The sequence below is a fragment of the Acinonyx jubatus genome, chromosome A2 (assembly GCF_027475565.1).
Source record: "Acinonyx jubatus isolate Ajub_Pintada_27869175 chromosome A2, VMU_Ajub_asm_v1.0, whole genome shotgun sequence".
Lineage (NCBI taxonomy): Eukaryota > Metazoa > Chordata > Mammalia > Carnivora > Felidae > Acinonyx > Acinonyx jubatus.
In genome coordinates this window covers 41,179,733-41,199,010 of record NC_069383.1, presented here as the reverse complement: position 1 = coordinate 41,199,010, position 19,278 = coordinate 41,179,733, and the positions used below count along the sequence as shown (strand labels likewise).

At 37.7% G+C, this 19,278-nt stretch overlaps 1 protein-coding gene across 12 annotated transcripts in view; it reads right to left on the bottom strand.

Moving 5' to 3' along the window:
- The window catches only part of ELMO1 (engulfment and cell motility 1), a 730,817-nt gene that overhangs the window by 337,943 nt on the left and 373,596 nt on the right, over positions 1-19,278 (bottom strand). For all 12 annotated transcript variants that reach the window (XM_027075272.2, XM_053218216.1, XM_053218222.1 and 9 more), the window contains 2 exons: positions 17,280-17,315; positions 5,522-5,621 (listed from right to left, as the gene is read on the bottom strand). In XM_027075272.2, coding sequence (XP_026931073.1) covers positions 5,522-5,621; positions 17,280-17,315 — 136 coding nt within the window. The remainder of the gene's footprint in view (positions 1-5,521; positions 5,622-17,279; positions 17,316-19,278) is intronic.

Sequence of the window (19,278 nt, the reverse complement as noted above, 5' to 3'; positions counted from 1 at the left end):
ACCAAGCTAAGGCCATCTTTTTCTGACAAAAATCCAATTACCCTCATCCTGAGCCCACGGTTTAATACTTCACTTAGACATCCTCTAAACAGAATGTCAGTTCCTTGACTTCTTCACCAACACCACCTCAACCATTTTCCATTATCCCAGCATAATTCCTGGTACTCAATTAAAAAAAAAAAAGCTGAAGAACTCACAAATAAATTTGTTGACAGTACTTCTGATTTTTCTCAGCACTATCTCTCCACCTTCCATGCTCCTTTTCTTGCCCCCATTTAGTAAATTTGGATGTACCTTTAAGACTTCCTGGAGAAGCTTCCACCTGAGAGCCTACTGTCAATACCTGTCCCCCTACCTTGTAGCTTCCACACACTCGTCTCACTTATTCAAGTACTAGTATGGATTGTGTGCCATAAAAGAGGCTTACACTGTCCTAAGATCTGGAAATAGGTAAATGAGCAAAACCCACATGATTTTTTAATTTCGAGGACCTTATAGTCTAGCAAAGACAGAAAAATAAAAAGGCATTTACTATGAAGTACATTAATTGCTTATTCTTGGCATCCAAAAGTACAACTCCAAGTAGATATTCCAACAAAGCCTAAATTAAAAGGTGTGAAAACCAATCTCATTGTCTTCTTAATCCTCCTTTCTCAATTATCACCTTTTTCCAAGTTTGCCATAATCATTAGTGATTATAATTCCAGTCTCCTATTTTCTATCACTACGAACACATTTTGCGATGTCTCCCCTTTGATACGCATTCAGTTGTACATGCACAACATCGGCCCAGGGGCCAACTCATTCTTGGATTACTAAGACTGCATCTTCACTTTCCTTTATGTTCAAGATTCCCCTCTAATACACATTTATCCTCTACTTCCATAAATATCCTTTTGGTAACATTTCCTTTCTCAAAATATCCAACCAGAACTCTCAATATTTTCTGATACAAACTATACCTTCTTTTAAAGTTTCCTACAAATTATTGGCCGTCATGGTCCCAGGGGGCTTGCTCAAATGTTGTACAAGAGTTTGTGTACTCTGCTCTAATTCAGGCATATTTGAATTCCATATACATATTCCATTTTCCTTTGCCATTTCTATCAATTTCTCTCCCATAAAACTAACCCCTTACCTTCATCAAAATATTCTTAAAAATGAATCTTTTCTATACTTCACCTCTTTTGTGAGATATGAAATCTATCATTTCAGCAATCCTAATGCAGCTTACAAAAGGAGCATTCTGTGTAACACACTTAGCTGAGTCCTGCCTCACAGACAGCAGGCATGCAGATCGTTAGAAGTCTATGTACAAGTCTGTGGCTTGAGAACGTGAAAATACTTGTACTAGTATTTTGTAGTACTAAAATACTAGTGGCTTTTTTAAACTAACTACCACCTTTTGCCTTTATCTGTCAGTGGTTCTAACCAGACATTTAAATGACCCAATCTTTCCATCTAATAAGTACCAATAACCAAGGCATCAGGGCTGACTGAACAAACATAATGACTGTAGACAGGCTCCTTATTAGGGCATGTACAAATTCGTCAAAATACAAGCGTTATTCTCTATGTCTATTTTAAATAACTATAGATCTTAGTATAGTTACGGAACAGTAAAGATTTTCTGGTTAAATTTTTAATTTCTCTTGCCCACCCCCAAAGAAACAATGACTTTCTTTGCCTTTAGATTACTTCTGGCTCCATTACTGTACTTTTGGCCCACACAGGTGAGCCAGCCCTAAGCCAAAGCACAGCTGTGTGAAAGTAGGTCTGTACTGTAAGAAAGAAGAGGTAAGAAGAGTTAGCAATAATTATATATACTACCTCCACATGCTTGCATTCATTTTTAAATGTTACCTAAATAATACAGAGGAGTATTTGCGTGGCTTCTAAAAAGCTAAGGGGCATCACAGTGCATGCATCAAAGATATAAACTATTAAAATCACATAAACACTTCTTAGAATAACTTAGGGCGAGATCTTAAAATTCTTCCATGCTGTCAAAACTGAAAAGAACCACAGAGAGCCTGCAGTTCCATTGCCATATTTTAAATTATCTGGGCACAGGCCCATGAATCTCTCTAGTCTTTTAAGAGGTAAAAATTACTGAGTCTCTAAACTGAATTGGCTGGATGTCTGTCCAGGTGCTGAAAACTATGTAGGGTGAACCAGGCCCTCCTGCAGAGCTAAGGCTGTAAGAGCATTTGTATGAAACACCCCTTCTGAGAAAAGGCACTGATGTTATACTTGGCTAGGGGAAAACCAAAGGGTAAGATAGAAAGTTCTAGTTTTTTGTTTTGTTTTTCTTCCCTGTCTTTCTTCTCCACAACTTCCTACCCTCTCCCTAAGTAGCCAACTCTTTAAAAAGCAACATTACATTTTGTCATCAAGGGATTCTACCTTTCAAAATGTTTATGAAATGATGTTATTTATTGCAGACAAAGTTTGTAAATGAGAATCTCCATCCACACATAAGAAAACAGATAGTAAAGAAGAAGACGGGCTGGCAGGGAAAAAATATTTCTCCAAAGTGGTATGAATTTGGCATTAATAGGAAGCCAAGTCTGGACCACAGAGATAAACATCTTTTGTCAGGGCATTTCCTAGATGAGTTTTGTTGAGATAAAGCTCCATTTAAAAGACAGTTGCCTGCATACAATTCCTGGGTTGTGAAAGTGCTGAATTTGATCCAGCTAATGAATAAAAAAAGTTAACCTTACAAAAACTATCAATTATAAAGTCATTTTCTGATGGCCATTTTTCAGATTCTCATAAGGGACTGAGATCTAAGTAGCAATGCAAAGGAAAGAGAATGGCAAGGAATGAGAATGTGAAATCCATTAAATGTATTGCCTTTTGAGAAAATATTTAATTTTTTATTTAAACTGCCAAGACCGCTAGTCTTTGCTTCCTTAGACTTTTTAATTTAATTTCAATGAATGAAAACTATTTTCTTACGTAATTAGAATATTAAATTATTGTCATTCTCTCTAACCACTTCTCACGTCATTTAACGAAAAAGTTTTCAAATCCCTGTCCATTCACAACTGAATTTTACTTGAAACAGAGTTAAATACAGTGTTACTATACTCCTTCTTTTCTTCAAGTTCTAGAGTTTTAAAAAAATTCTTCCAAAACAAGTTTCACTCATTCATTTCACACAAAGGTATTACGGTCTTCCTCGGTGCCAGGCCCTGAGGATAAAGTCATGCAGAAAGCTGTGGTTACAATCTCCTACGACTCATGGTCTACTGGAAGCCAGTAAAAAAAAAAAACAAAGAATTCACAAAAATGTGGTAAGTGTTTGCACAGGGACAAACACAAGATCCAAGAAGAATGGAGAGCAGAAGAAATCACTTAACTTCTTACCAGTGAGGTTGGGGAGGGCTGAACAGAGGCGATACTGGTTCAACCAATCTTCAGAAGCTATTTTTCCCACCATTTGAAAGCACAAGTGTATAGCATGAGGGGAAGAAGCCCTTAACCATGGGACCAGTGACACTCCACTCCCTATGACATCACTTAACCTCCCCAAGCCATTGTATCCTCCCCTCCTGACCAGTAATAGCAAGACAGTCTGTTCTGTTCTGGAAAGGATTTCTGGAGATCAAAAGAGATAATGTGGATGAAAGCACAATACAACCTCAAGGAATCTGCATTCAGAACAGCACTGTTTTTAGAGCAAAAGAGGCTCTAACAACAGACAAGCAAGGCAATTTGGATGTAGGAGAGAAAGGCCTGCCATAATCCAGTATGAGTTAACATTTTTGTTAAGTATGAAAAATCCACAAAACCCAGTATCTTCAGATTTGAACTTAACTTCTCTAGAACTTTTATCCTAGAAAGACAGAACACAGCAATTTGTTCTTCACATTCATCATTCACTGCTTACATTTCCTTGGCTTTCTCATCTACAATCATTTCTTTTCTTTTTAGCAATTCGTACCACTGACTGAGGCTTCCTCTTCTAGTAGTTCTCATTAATCATCTCCTTTGGCTTTATGCCCTTACATAAGGGAAGAGAATTCAGAGGTCTGTTGAGAAGGCCCTGGTTCCCAATCAGCTCTTGTCTGAAATAAATATGTATCATGTAAGCATTCGATCTCTGGGGCACCCAATTCCAACACCCTCATTTGACAATCTAGGGGCTTTTCTGTGCCCTTTGATTCAAGGCAGTATCTCCCAGAAGATACTGATTAACTTCAAAAGGAAAAGAACTTCACGGTGAGTGGACCCAGCAGATACCACCTCAACCATGTAACCAAGGTCAACACCACCAGTAATAACACATGTCGACACCATGTACCCCGATACAATGTGCTGAGTGAGAAAGGTATGACACTACTTCTCTGGCATTCCTGCCAAAAGTGCATAACCTTAATTTAACCATCAAATACCAAACAAATCCAAAATAAGGGACACTCTACAAAATAAGTGACCAGTAGTCTTCAAAACTTTCTGTCATGAAAGACCAGGAAAAACTGCGGAACTGTCAGATTAGAAGACTCTAAGGAGACATGACAGCTAAGTGCAATGTGGGATCCTGGGTCAGGCCCTTAGACAGATAAAGGACATTAGTAGAAGAAATGGTGAAATCAAATAATGGTAATAGTACCACTGTTAATTTCCTAGTTCGGTAACTGTACCATCATTATGTAAAATGTTAACCTAGGGGAAGCTGCATGAAGGGCATTTGGGAACATTCTGTACTGTTTTTTGCAATTTTTCTGTAAGTCTACCATGATTTCAACATGGATTAAAATAACAAGGTTTAAAAAATTCAAGTGACTCTTCTGCATTTTGCTTTGACTTTCCAGCTTTTGCACAGATTCTCTGAAATTCTTTATTTTACATAACCCTTCCCAGAAATCTATACTTATAAAGTAAATTTATAAGGGAACGGCACCCCCCTTCCCTTCAGGGAACGGCGGGGGCTCTTCTGCCCTCTGTTCCCACACCAAGTCCACCTTGCTCATCCCTTCATTACCTTCCTCCTAAAGAAGGAGAAATCAATCCCAGAGACATTTACTGCACCATGATTACAAGTGAGCTTGACTTAAGAAGCATGGACCGAAGCACACCTCCTTCTCTTATATCCCTGCTTCAAACCCAGGTATGCAGGAAATCAATATGCTTTCCCTCTTTCCCCTTCCCTGAATACCTGATTGAGGGCAGAGAAGGTTGACGAAGGATGGATAAAACTCTACTTAGGTCTTGAGAATAACTGAATCCTGTCCAGGGACTCCTAAGGGACTGCTTCTGTAGTGTAAACAACGTGATTCCTTGATTTCCCTTGACTGTGGGTTCTCACATACACACCCTTATGATCCTGGTGGGGAGACAATGTCATCTTCACATAGAAGTTAGGTGCCCAGACCCCCACATGCATAATATTTTCAACAACCACATCTATCTTTTACACAAATAACTATAAGAAACAACTATGACATATCCTCAAAGCAGAGCAAAATATCTATGAAAGTAATTTAAGCCCTGAAAAAACAATCCGCATTACCTTCTTAATAAACGCCACTGAAAACGTATCCCAGGATACTATTCCATGGTCCATCAGCTCAACAAAGGCTGTCAGGGTGAAGGACAGCATGTCTCCAAAGCTGGAAAACACAGAGAAGATTAATGGAGATGGAGAGCTGAGCAGAAGCACAGACACAGAAGTGAGAAAGCTTTAAATAAGTGGATACAGAAGAATTATAAAAGATCATTGAGATACACAGCTAGGCCTCAGGAAACTTCTTAAAAATTGTGAGTCAACGGAAAGGAGGAAGGTGGGTTTTATGGAATAAGCCAGGGCCTCAGTGGGACAGACCTGGGCTCTCACAGATTCTCACTCTGGTGAACTATGTCATACTGGGCAGTTCACAAATCTTTCTGAGCCTCTGTCTTAGCTGAAAAACTGAATAGTGATACCTACTTAATCACAGGGCTGCTTGTGAGCACTTAATCACATGTGTAGTATATAAGCATTCAGTAAATGATAACTTAAAGAAAAGCTTTTCAGCAAATGAAAGTTAGAGTAACCAAGAGAGGGCAATGTGCTTCTTTTATTATTCACGGCATCTATAATTAGAAATAATTCTATTAAGAGTATTAGCACTTTGCACAGGATTTGAGTGGTCTGTGTGTGTGTGTGTGTGTGTGTGTGTGTGTGTGTGTGAGTGTGTGTGTGTCAGTGCAGACACACACACAAACACATAGGTACAAATATATATGTAAGTAAGCATATTCATTTCTGTTACCCTGGACAGCATTTTATTAATAGTCTTTATAGAATATCTGTAGAAATAATGACTGTTTACTATAGACTTGCTGTGATTTGGAAGGCTATAGGAAGGGTCTAATGTTTGAGTTAGAAATCAAAACAGAGATGAGACAAACAGTTCCACCCATGACCCTTATCAGACAATATCCTAGTTTCTAATGCGTTCAAAACCACACTCAACAGACACTCAGAATCTTTTACAGAAACTCACCTCTACTGTAAATCATCATAATAAACGTTGACTCTCAAGATAAGTACTGTCTTCAAGTACATTGAATTATGCCCATCAGGATTTCTGCATACTATGCAACCTCACAGATTCATGTGCTTGATTTTTAAAAAATATAGTTCAGAATTTGAATCTGTAAACTCATATATACAATTGCTACACTACAAAGTCTCATAGAATGTTTAGATTGAATTTTCCCATCTATTCTCAGTTAATAGTATAGAAAACAGGCTCGTGTTTCTTTTTTGTTTATTTATGTATGTATGTATGTATGTATGTATTTTGATAGACAGAGAGAGCAAGCAGGGAAGAGGCAGAGAGAAAGGGAGAGAGAGAATCCCAAGCAGGTTCCACAATGTCAGCACAGAGCCCGGCGCGGGGCTTCAACCCACAAACTAGAAGATCATGACCTGAGCTGCAACCAAGAGTCGGATGCCTAACCAACTGGGTCACCCAGGTGCCTGAGGCTGATGTTTCTTTTAAAACGGCTTCATATGGGGCGCCTGGGTGGCTCAGTCGGTTGAGCAACCGACTTTGGCTCAGGTCATTATCTCACGGTTTGTGATTTTGAGCCCCACTTCGGGCTCTGTGCTGACAGCTCAGAGCCTGGAGCCTGCTTCTGATTCTGTGTCTCCCTCTCTCTCTGCCCCTCCCCCACTCATGTCTGTCTCTCTCTGTCTCAGAAATAAATAAACGTTAAAAAAAAAAAAGTAAAATGGCTTCATAACTTCCCTTCCTCCCAGTTCTCTCAGCCCAGCCTCAGTAATGGCCTTGGGAATTCTGCACCACTTTCCAAGCTGTGATGCAAGAAAGAAACCTACAGAAGAGGCAACGGCTCTCAGAAGACCATGATCCAAAGCTCCCAGAGATCAGAGACGATGAGATGCAACAGATAAAAATAGATAAAAACGATTATGTGTGCAGATTCAGGAGTCAGATAGCAGTTTTCCCCTCCAATTCTAAGTGGGCAAGCTACTGATACATTCTGTGCCTCAGTTTCCTCATTTATTAAAAATGATGGTGGTGGGGCATCTAGGTGGCTCAGTCGCTTAAGCATCCAACTCTTGATTTCAGCTCAGGTCATGATCTATCTCATGGTTCATAAGATCAAGCCCCATGTTGGGCTCTGGACTGAGCATGGAACCTGACTGAGATTCTCTCTCTCTCTCTCTCTCTCTCTCACTCTTGCTCTCTCTCTCTCACTCTCGCTCTCTTTCTCCCTCTTCCCCTCTCTCTGCTCATGCACGCTCTTTATTAAAAAAAAAAATCAGTGGTGGTGGTGGTGGTGATCACTCAGGATTTCTGGGGAAATAGAACAAGCTACCACACTTTAAGCTCTTCGAACAGTGTGTGGTGTATATATATAGCAACATGTGAGTGTTAGCTATGATCATTATGCAAAAGTGATCTTCTAGAAAGATAAGCAAAGCCCATAATCTTCAAATGTTTGCCTTCAAATATTCTCTGTCCTTGGAGCCAGGGTTGAGGGGGGGTGGAACGCAAGGAAAGCCAACCCATGCAGGCCAGAAATACTTTTCTTCAAAGGCTTCTCTGACTCACAGACTGGCAATACTAATCTTACAGGGGCCCCTTACATGGCATGCCCCCCAAAATAAGTCCCAAACCAGAAAACTCAAACTTACTTGAAGGACAGAATCAAAAAAAAAAAAAAAGTAGAGGGATGAAAAACGTGTTAAAAAGAGGAGAAAGAAAGGTCAAATTTTAAAAAAGAATTCCAGAAATGACTCATTCTACAGACAATGAATGACAAAATCCAGACATTAGCTTGAGTGAAATTAAAAAAAAAAAAAAAAAAGTAAATTGCATCAGGAAAATAGGAGAGCCAGGTATAAAAACAATTAGCAAGATTTATTAATAGAGTATGTTGGTATCAGTATTACTGTGAAAACATTATTACATAATAATGTATAGTATTAGTAAATAATATTAGCTAATGTATTATTTTACCGTATCATTACCAGTAAACACTATTTGCTAATTTATTTTCCTTTTTACTTAGAAAAGCGGAAAACAAACATATAATAGTTGCCATTTGCTTATACCTGGCACGTTAAAAGATCTCAACCGCTCAAAGTCCCCATATACACGACATTGGAGAACGGCACCCATGGCCTCCATACAGGCAAAACACTGCCTCACTGTTGTCACTAACAGCATGAGCAGTGGGACAGGCAGTGACAAAGGAAAGCACACACTCTTGGAATCAAACTTGTCTTTATATTCCCTGGAGCTAGTTGAGGCTGAGAATAGAGATAGTATTAGTCTTCCTTAACTGCCTTAGAAACAAGAAATAAATTATATTTACGCTCTCTAATTATCTGAAGGAAAAATGACTCTGTCCCCTGCTCAATGGGCCCATAATCCAAGTGGCCTAAGTAACATCTAGGATTGTCCTGCTTCCTCCAATGCTCTAGAACTCTGCCCACAGACTTCTCAGACAGGCTGCAAGGACTTGAGAGAAAAGACGGAGAGAAAGTGTATCATTTGGTTTTCAAATCTCCAATCTGCTTTTGGGGCCAGGATTTTAATCTCCATGGTTGTTAAGGAGGTGGAGCACCATTTCTGCCACTGCGATAGGCCTTTATGTGCTTTGTAGTTTCCATTAGTGTGAACGGTTGGTAAGTGAGAGAAGCTTCTTTCATATCACACACCAAGTGTCCATGGCAGGGATCGCTCCCTTGGTCCATCTAATAACACTTTATATACATGTTATATTATTGATATTCATATTTTGTAGAAATATTATCTAATAACATTGTATTTATACACATCATATATTTTAACATATTCTATATATTCTATAGATATTCTATATATTCTATAGATATTCTATATATTCTATAGAATATATTCTATATATTCTATATATCTAACATATTCTATATATTTTTAGACCATATATAGTCGGTTATACTATAGAACAGAACATATATATTCTATTTAATATATTCTATATAACATATGTATGTTATTAGATACATTTATACATGTTATGTATTACAATATAAAAATATATATACACATGCAAATATAATATAGCATATATATAGTGCATATATAACATAAATATAATTCATTACGACTGGTTGCTGGATGGCATACTAGGTTTCCATGAGGGAGGATTTTTTTTTGAAGGAGAATTTTTTTAAAATTCAACCTCAAACCCTCAGTTGCAAGGAGAAGATGGCCATCCTAAAATTTTATTACATTCCAAATCAAGGAACTCAATCACCTAATTTCAAATGATGCAGGTATAAAAGCCCTTATTGAACCCTGACATAGATGTTTAGTCTCACTCCTAGAGGACTTGACTTACGCTCCAAGGAGAGAAGGCAGGAGCCAAGGCTCTGAAATCAATGCCGCGTGCACAAGATCAAGGCTAAAAGGGTTACAAATATAAAGCAAGCACATGGCACGTGCAGAAGCACTTTTATTTGTTTGCTTTATTTGTTTTTTATAAAGTGCTAAGCTAAAGATTTTGCAGTACTGACTGCCACAGATTAAGCCGACTGCAAACTACATGCTGGTCGAGAGCTATGTCACAGCCAACACACCATGTGTGCTGGAATGATTCAACTAAATGTTTCTCATCAACTCAGTAGAGACCATCTTCATTCCAACAAAATTCAGCCAATCTTGAAGCATTTCAATTTAAGCTGCTAAATTTATAAAAGAACAGTGCTTCCAAATGTTTTGATTGGGTGCCAGGCAGAAGTGGAGAAGAGATGCAAGTAAAGGCCACTTTTAAAGTTTTTGGTAAGTCATACTCAATATATCCTTAATTCCCAAAGTTAATGAATATAGTCTGTCCTGCCCTTTGAATTTCTCCAAATGGTTTTTTTTTTGTATGTGCTAAAAAGTATATACATAAAAGGTTATAAATTTATAAATCACCCTGTAGACATTCCCTTGGCCTTCAGATCATAGCATGAATGTGCCAACGTTCTTTTTCACTCCTTTGGTAAAAATTTAACTGTGGATCAATTCTGGAATCCATTCTATTTCTTTGATCTGTCTTTCCCCTTATACCAATATCACACTGTGTTAATAACTTTATAGTGAGTCTTGAAGTCAGTTAATGAAATCCTCCAACTTGGTTCATCTTTGTTGTTTTTTCAAAACTATTTTGGCTACTCTAGGTCCTAAACATTTCCTTTAAATTTTAAGATTGGTTTGCAATTTCTTTTTAAAAAATAATATTGCACTGAACCTACAGATTAATTCGGAGAGGACTGCCGTCCTAACAATGTGTGTGTCTTCCAAGAAACGGTATATTCTCTACGTATTTAGGCCTTCAATTTCTTTCAGTCATGTATTTGTCAGTGAAGAGATGCTACATGTCTCTTGTTAAATTTATTCCTAAAAATTTTGTAATTTTTGCCACTTTGTAAATAGAAATTTTCAAAATTTCATTTGGCTATTAATGCATACCTATACATCACTTTTATACACTGATGCTGTATCCTGAAACCTTGCTAAATTCAATTATGAGATCTAAGACTTTCTTTATAGATTTACAATTTTCTACACAGATAATCATGTCTTCTATGGTTTTACTTCTTCCTTTACGATTATTATGTCTTTTCTTTCTTTCTTGATTTATTGCTATAGCTAAAAACTCCAACACAACGTAACAGAAGTGCAAAAAGCAAACACATTTGCTTTATTCCCAATCTTTAAAAGGGCAGAAGTCAGAAGGAATTCAGTATGCCAACATTAAGTATGATGTGTTTTTTTGTTTGTTTGTTTGTTTTTTAGTAGATGCTGATTATCAGGTTGAGGAAGTTCTCTCTATTCCTAGATTGCTAAGAATTTTTATGAATGGATGCTGGATTTTATGAAGTGCTTTTGCTGTATCTATGAATTATTTTCTGTATCTATTAAGATCATTTTTCTCTTTAAGCCCTCTCCTTTGTTTTACTAAACACTGAATCACAGTGACTGCTTTTCAAACATTGAGTGATTTCTGGGATAAACTTTCACTGGCCACAATGTATTATCCTTTTTATATATCATTTGATTATATTTGTTAATATGCTGCCGGGGATTTTTGCCCCAGTGTTCATTAGTCTCATTAGCTGGCACATTTGGTATCTAAAGATTAAAATTTATTGGCATAAAGTTATTCATAACATTCTTTTATTTCCCTTTAATTTTGAGTGTATTCTGTAGTGATATTCCCTCTTTTATTCCTAGTATTGACAATTGGCTTTTTCTCTTCTTTTTTCCTACTAAGTATTTTCAAATAATCTGTTCTAGTTTTAATTTTCTCTATTATTTATGTGTTTTCTATTTCACGGATAGTTACTCCTTTTATTCCCTCCTCCCACTTATGTAATTCACACTTATTTATTCTACCTTTTTAAGGTAGAAACTTAGATCACTGATTTTTCTTGACCATTCTTCTTTTCCAACATAAGCACTTAAGGATATAATTCCCCTCTACACACTGCTTTAGCTGCATCCACAAATTTTGTTTTGCTATATTATATTTTATTATCATTCAGTTAAAAATATACTGCAATTTCACCTGGGTGCATTCCTTGACTCCTGGGTATTAAAGAAGTATGTCTTTTAATTTCCAAACATCTGAGGATTTTCCGCAAATTTATTGTTCCTGATTTAAAATACAATTTCCTTGTGGTCAAAGAATGTAATCTGTATAATTTCAATCATTTGAAAATTCTTGAGACTTTTTACAGCATAGTATATGGTCTGTTTGGTGAACATTACACATACACTGAAAAGAATATGTATTCTGTTATTGTTGAATGTGATGCTCTCCATATAAATGGTGACCCAAGATATTTTACAATGTTGGTCGAATCTTGTCTACCCTTACTGATTTTGCCAGTTTTCCTATCAATGAGAAGACAGTGCTAAAATCTCCAGCTATTGTTAAGGATTTGTCTTTTTTTTTTTTTTTTTTTAATTTTTGAGAGACAAAGAAAGGCAGAGCACCAGTGGGGGAGGGGCAGAGAGAGAGGGAGACACAGAATCCGAAGTAGGCCCCAGGCTCTGAGCTGTCAGCACAGAGCCCAACACGAGGCTTGAACTCATGGACTGTGAGATCATGACCTGAGCTGAAGTCGGATGCTCAACCGACTTAGCTGGGGCACCACCCAGGTGCCCCACGGATTTGTCTATTTTTCCCTTTAGCTGTTACTTTTTATTTCATGTATTTTGAAATCTTATATTAGGTACATAAACATTTAACACTTTTATGTATTCCTAATAACGCAACCATGTTTTATTATGAATTATTTTTATCTCTGACAAAATATTGTCTTGAATTGTTATTTTGTCTGCTACTGATAAAACAACTAAGTTTTATTATTATTCGCATTTGGGGCACCTGGGTGACTCAATCAGTTAAGCGTTCGACTCAGGTCATGATCTCACAGTTTGTGGGTTCGAGCCCCATGTCGGGCTCTGTGCTGAATGCTTGCTCAGAGCCTGGAGCCTGCCTCAGATTCTGTGTCTCCTTCTCTCTCTGCCCCTCCCCCACTCGCGCTCTGTCCCAATGTCTCTCAAAAATAAATAAATGTAAAAAAAACTTTATTATTATTCACATTTACATGTATGTATTTTCAAGTTTTGAACTACATGCACCTTTGTATTTATAATACATTTCTTACAAATGGCACATAGCTGGGTCATGCTTTTTCAAATATGATCTGAAATATTTTAATTGCAGTGATTAGTCCATTTAAATTTAATTTAATTATTGGGGCGCCTGGGTGGCACAGTCGGTTAAGCGTCTGACTTCAGCCAGGTCATGATCTCGCGGTCCGTGGGTTCGAGCCCCGCGTTGGGCTCTGGGCTGATGGCTCGGAGCCTGGAACCTGTTTCCGATTCTGTGTCTCCCTCTCTCTCTGCCCCTTCCCCGTTCATGCTCTGTCTCTCTCTGTCCCAAAAATAAATAAATAAACGTTGAAAATAAATAAATTAATTTAATTTAATTATTGATATGATTAGGTTTAGGCCAATCAATTTATCATCTGTTTTCTGTTTGTCTCAGCTGTGTTTTATTCTGTTTCTTTTTCCTTCCCTCTTTTCTGCAAATATTTTTTATAGTCCCTTTTAATTCCTCTATTGGATTTTGAGTTATACTTCTTTTAGCTTTGTATGGCCATATGCCTTTTAAAGAAATATGAGGGCCACCTGGGTGGCTCAGTCGATTAAGCATCAGACTTTGTCTCAGGTCACGATCTCACGGTTCCTGACTTCCAGCCCCGTGTCGGGCTCTGGGCTGACAGCTCAGAGCCTGAAGCCTGCTTCAGATCCTATGTCTTTTTCTCTCTGCTTCTCTCTCTCTCTCTCAAAAATAAATAAACATTTTTACAAATGTAAATAAATATGAGGAATTTTAAAGACAAAACTGTATTTTGTCTTTTCTAGTTACCCACATATCTATAATTTCCAGTGTTGCTCACTCCTTCCTGTAGAGCCCAATTTCTATCTAATGCATGTCCCTTCAGGCTGGAGAACTTCCTCCATATTTCCTGTAGTGTATGCCTACTGATGATGAACTTAGTTTTCCTTTATCTAAAAGTGTTTCTATTTCACTTTCATTTTCAGAAGATAGTTTTACTAGATAAGAATTCTGGTTTGACAAGTTTTTTGTTTTTTGTGGGGTTTTCTTTGTTTTTGGTTTGGTTTGTGTGGGGGTTTTTTTGTTTTTTGTTTTTTGTTTTTTTTACACTTCTAAAATATTGCTCTCTGGCCTCCACTATTTCTAATGAGAAATCAGCTCTCATTCTTATTCTTACTCTCTTAATGTAGTAAGTTGTTTTTCTCTGGCTGCCTTCAAGGTATCCTTTTTATCTTTAAATTTCAGAAGTTTGACTATGATGTTTCCAGGTATAGTTTTCTATTTATTCCAGTTAGGATCACTGAGCTTCCTAGCTCTATAAATATATTTTTTAACAAATTTTGAAACTGTCATTATTTCCTCAAATATTTTTCTGGTCTCATTCTCTCTTTCCTCTCTTTCTGATATCACAATTAGATGTATTTTAGACCAATTATTTCTATTTCACAGGTCAATTGCTATTTATTTTACCTATTCTTCGGATTGGGTGATTTGAAATGATTCATCTTCAAGGTTATTGTCTCTTCTTCCATCTTCAACTCCCATAGAGTGAATTTTTCATTTTAAGTATTATACTTTTCAGTTCTATAATTTCCAATTTGTTATTTTTTATGGTTTCCATTTCTCTGCTAAGACTCCTCATCTGTGCACTCATTATACTAATACTTTCATCTTTTAATATATTTATAAGCATTGCTTTAAAAATCTCCATTAGCAGAGCACTTGGGTGGCTCAATCAGGTAAGCCTCCCACTTTGGCTCAGGTCATGATCTCACGGTTCGTGAGTTCAAGCCTCGCTTCGGGCTCTGTGCTGACAGCTCAGAGCCTGGAGCCTGCTTTGTAATCTATGTCTCGCTTTCTCTTTGCCCCTCCCTCCCTCCCTCCCTCTCTCTCTCTCTGTCAAAAATAAATAACATTTTAAAAAGTCTCCATTAGCTAATTCCAACACCTGGGTCACCTCAGGGTCAGTTTCTACTATCTGCTTTATTTTGTTCTTAAGAATAGGTCATCTTTTCTTGTTCTTCATTTATCTAGTAATTTTTTTTATTTTTTTTTTACATTTATTCATTTTTGAGAGACAGAGAGAAACAGAGCACAAGTGGGGGAGGGGCAGAGAGAGAGGGAGGCACAGAATCTGAAGCAGGCTTCAGGCTCCGAGCTATCAGCATAGAGCCTGACGTGGAGCTCGAACTCACAAACCACAAGATCATGACCTGAGTCAAAGTCAGATGCTTAACCAACTGAGCCACCCAGGCGCCCCTAGTAATTTTTGTTATATTCTGAACACTGGGAATAAAAGATTGTCAAGTCTCAAAATCCAGTTCTGTTTTTCTGAGACTGTTTTGTTAGAGCAGAAATTAACCTAGCTAGAATCAAACTCCAAATTCTGCAAAGAGCAGCAGTTTAAATCTCTTCTCAATTCTCTCCACTCCCAGTAGATGTTTTTACCAGGTCCTTTGGGGTTCTCACACACATACATACTCACACATGCACATTCATGCTTCTGATTTGGGCAGATTTTATAGGTGGATCTATATGAACCTGTAGAAATGAGGTCTCCTACCCTCTGAGCTTCTCTTCTTTCACAGATTGCCCCTAATAATCTAGCTGCTCTGCCAGCCCCCAAACTATATCCTCTCAGTAACTTACCAAGACTAAGGCTGACTGCTGCCCCGTGCTAACTGGATGAGCGGGTACCCTCAGGCAAAAGCTACAAACACACAAATCTCATATGAGACCCATTATGTTCTTTCAAGAACTGACCTCCCTCTTTCTGTCTACTTTGGGGGGTTATCCAGTTCCTTCAAGTAGTTGCTTTTAGGTGTTTTTGTTCACACTACTTTGTCCAGATTTAACCATTTTTATCTGTATTAAGTCTAATTAAGACATTCCACCATTACCAGAACGAGGGCCCTGAGCACTGATTTTGTCTACATTTGATAAATGAAAATCATGGTTAATGCGTAATCCCACTTCCAGCATCCCTACATACCAAGTGATTAAAACTATTGGCAAATAAACTTTAAGAAATTATTTTGGCTTCAGAGCCCCCAACTTCCTCTACATTAGCAAGTTGCATGAGGTTGTTAAAGAAAAACTTGGTTTGATCCCAGCTCCATTACCTGATTTTAACCTCTGCATCAAGGCAATAATTCTCATTATACTGATCTTGTGTGTCAGATATGAGTGTGTAAAAGTAATGAATGTAAACATTGAGACAGTGCCCAGAACAAACTCTCATGAAAGATGGCTTCTGCTTCCATTATCATTGTTTCCACTATCGCAAACATATATCTCAAAATAACGTTTAAAAAAATTTACCCTCAAATCTCAGTAGTACCTTTTACTTCATTAGAATTTAATAAATGAAGAGAATATACGCTTTTTTCTATGTGGGAAGGGTAGGGGAAGATGAATGACTTGAGACCAGTATTGAACACTGAAGTGGTCAGAATTTTCTCCGAGGGCTTAAAAAATAAGGTGCACATTTTCAGATACTGTTCAGTCTTGCTTCTCAAATTGAAATTATCTGCTTAACAACTTGGTGAAATGGAAATTTGTTCTGCCTACTGTAGAGAGTTTGCTAGGCCCCATTTGGATTCACCCTGTTTAATGGATAAGAAAGGCAGTGAGGGGGGGAAAACTCTAAGAAAGAAGTTCTGAGATCTCCATACACAATTAACATGCAACTCGCTTGACAGATGACTACTTTCTGAGACTCAAAGTAAATAATTTTTATTCCATACTTCAATCCTGAATGTTTTTTTAATGTGTATCTTTTTCATAGTAAGTCATTGAAGAAAATCAAAGACTTTTGACTTTGAACATCACATAGGCCACAAAAAAGGAAGTTTTTGTTTAAAGTAGTACATAAAATTATGCCTAGCCTTGCTCTAGGAGAAGGAGAGCAATTCTGATGTAATCATTTTGTGGCCACAAACATAAAATATCCTTTCTACCACAAAGCAAAAAAATGGGAAATAAATGTTTGAAAAACCTGTTAATAAGAACATGAAACAAAGAATAAAAAATCACTTACTTAAAATATCTAGATGCATAGTTATACAATCAGTCAGAGGACAGGGTTTAATTATGCAAAGAAGAAGGAAGTGTTACATCATCTGTATTAATTGATCATAAATTCTTACCAAGGCTTCATGATCTTCTGCAATTTCTGGTACCGTCTGCAAAATTTGAAAACAACCATGTGAGGAGTATGTTTGAAAGCAATAATTTTTACACAAAGAATATATCTTGAAGAGAGCTCAGGATTAGATATAGGGAAGATTTAACTGCCATGATGTACAAGACTTTATTTATTTCAAAACATTATTCAAAGTACCAAATTGGTATTCTCTAATGATAAGAAACAACCAAAAGGCAGAGATTAAACTACTGCAACCAACCTACTGCATTTACTTGAATAAAGGCAATAAGAACATTCCATTTTGAACAAAATGGGTAAACGTTTGATGAAAAAAAGTAGAGCCCAAAACTAGACCAGTTCTTAAGCATATGCCAAACAATGAAGAAATAATTATCTTTCTTTGGGAAAATGCCCACTAATTCTATTTTCCCTTTTCTTGAGAAAAGATTGCTTCTTTGAAAAAAAGACATCGTAATAGACTCCAATAGTTTTGGACAACAGATGGAACTCTGTGATGGCAGCCTGCAAAAAAGTGTGCAATAGAAAAATCTTGTCTGCAAGAAAGGACAATCATGCTTCTTAAAAACCTGGGGTCAAGAAGATAAGGAAACAAGTGATGTTCGTCCTATCAAACCACTTCCCATCCCTCCAGTCTGCCAAATATCTGTGGCTCTAGGTATGTTCTTCCCTGTTTGGAATACCCTTTCCCTCTAACCAACGTGTCCAACTAGCTAAGTTCTACTCCAAATTCACCAGATTCTCGGCTCCTCTGGGAAGCCTCCCTGACCTCCGATTTCCCCCACGTGACCAGACTGAAGGTGGGACTCACATCTGCACTCACTGAGAAACACCAGCTGTATGACTTTGGTAGGGCACCTCACTGTCTTTCCAGCTTTCTGAAGGCAGGGGCTTGACACTGTGACTCACTACTATAATGTCAGGCACATGCAGAGCAGATACTTAGTAAGTGGTTGATGAATGATTTGGCTCTTCAGATGAAGTTAAGTTTCATTTTCATCCACATAAAATGTAACCACTTGAGAAACCTAACTGACCACAAGGAGATCAGATCTAGTCTCTGGTAAAACTGGGGGTCAAGGGTGGGGGTAAAAATGTATACAGCCATCTTCTTCTTCTTCCTCCCATCCCTTTCCTTTATCTGTCTTTAAAAAAAATTAGCTTCCTTCCCAACCTCCTCTTTCAAAAAGCCACTGGGAAGAGTGAAAGTAGTAGGTGGTCACAGGCGGGCAGACCTAGGACACTACTGTCCACTAAAAGGAACTGAGCTCCTTGTAAAAATGACTCCTTGGGGCGCCTGGGTGGCTCAGTCGGTTGAGCATCCGACTTCAGCTCAAGTCATGATCTCACGGTCCGTGAGTTGTAGCCCCGCGTTGGGCTCCATGCTGTCAGTTCAGAGCCTAGAGCCTGCTTCAGATTCTGCGTCTTCCTCTCTCTCTGCCCCTCCCCTGCTCACGCTCTGTCTCTCTATATCAAAAAATGAATAAACATTAAAAAAATTAAAAAAAAAAAGACTCCTGATGGGACTGAGACAAGGAAAGATCTAGATAACACGTCACTGCACCAGAAAGTAATGAATGCTCAAAAAATAATGGGAAGGACAGGACAGGTCAGAAGGACAGCCAAATCTGGGACAAACCAAGCACCAAAATAAATAATAATAGTGACAGATTATAGCTTCCTGAATTAAACAGGACTGAATGAGTCCATGTTGTTTGAAAGACTGGTGTGCTGGTATTGTTGTAGAACCAAATCTCTGGGGGAAAACATACCAACCTGATTTACACTGTTTCCCATTTTCTGTGGTGTAACTACCCAAAAGAAAACAAAAACAAAAATAAAAAACAAACAAAAAACTGTTACAGTAGAGACATCTGGAAGGCACTATTATAAGGGTCTTAAGTCAAAGTGAACACGAGTAACAAGACAAAAAGACATCATGTGCTATCAATAGGTTGCAATGAAAAAAAACAAAACCACAC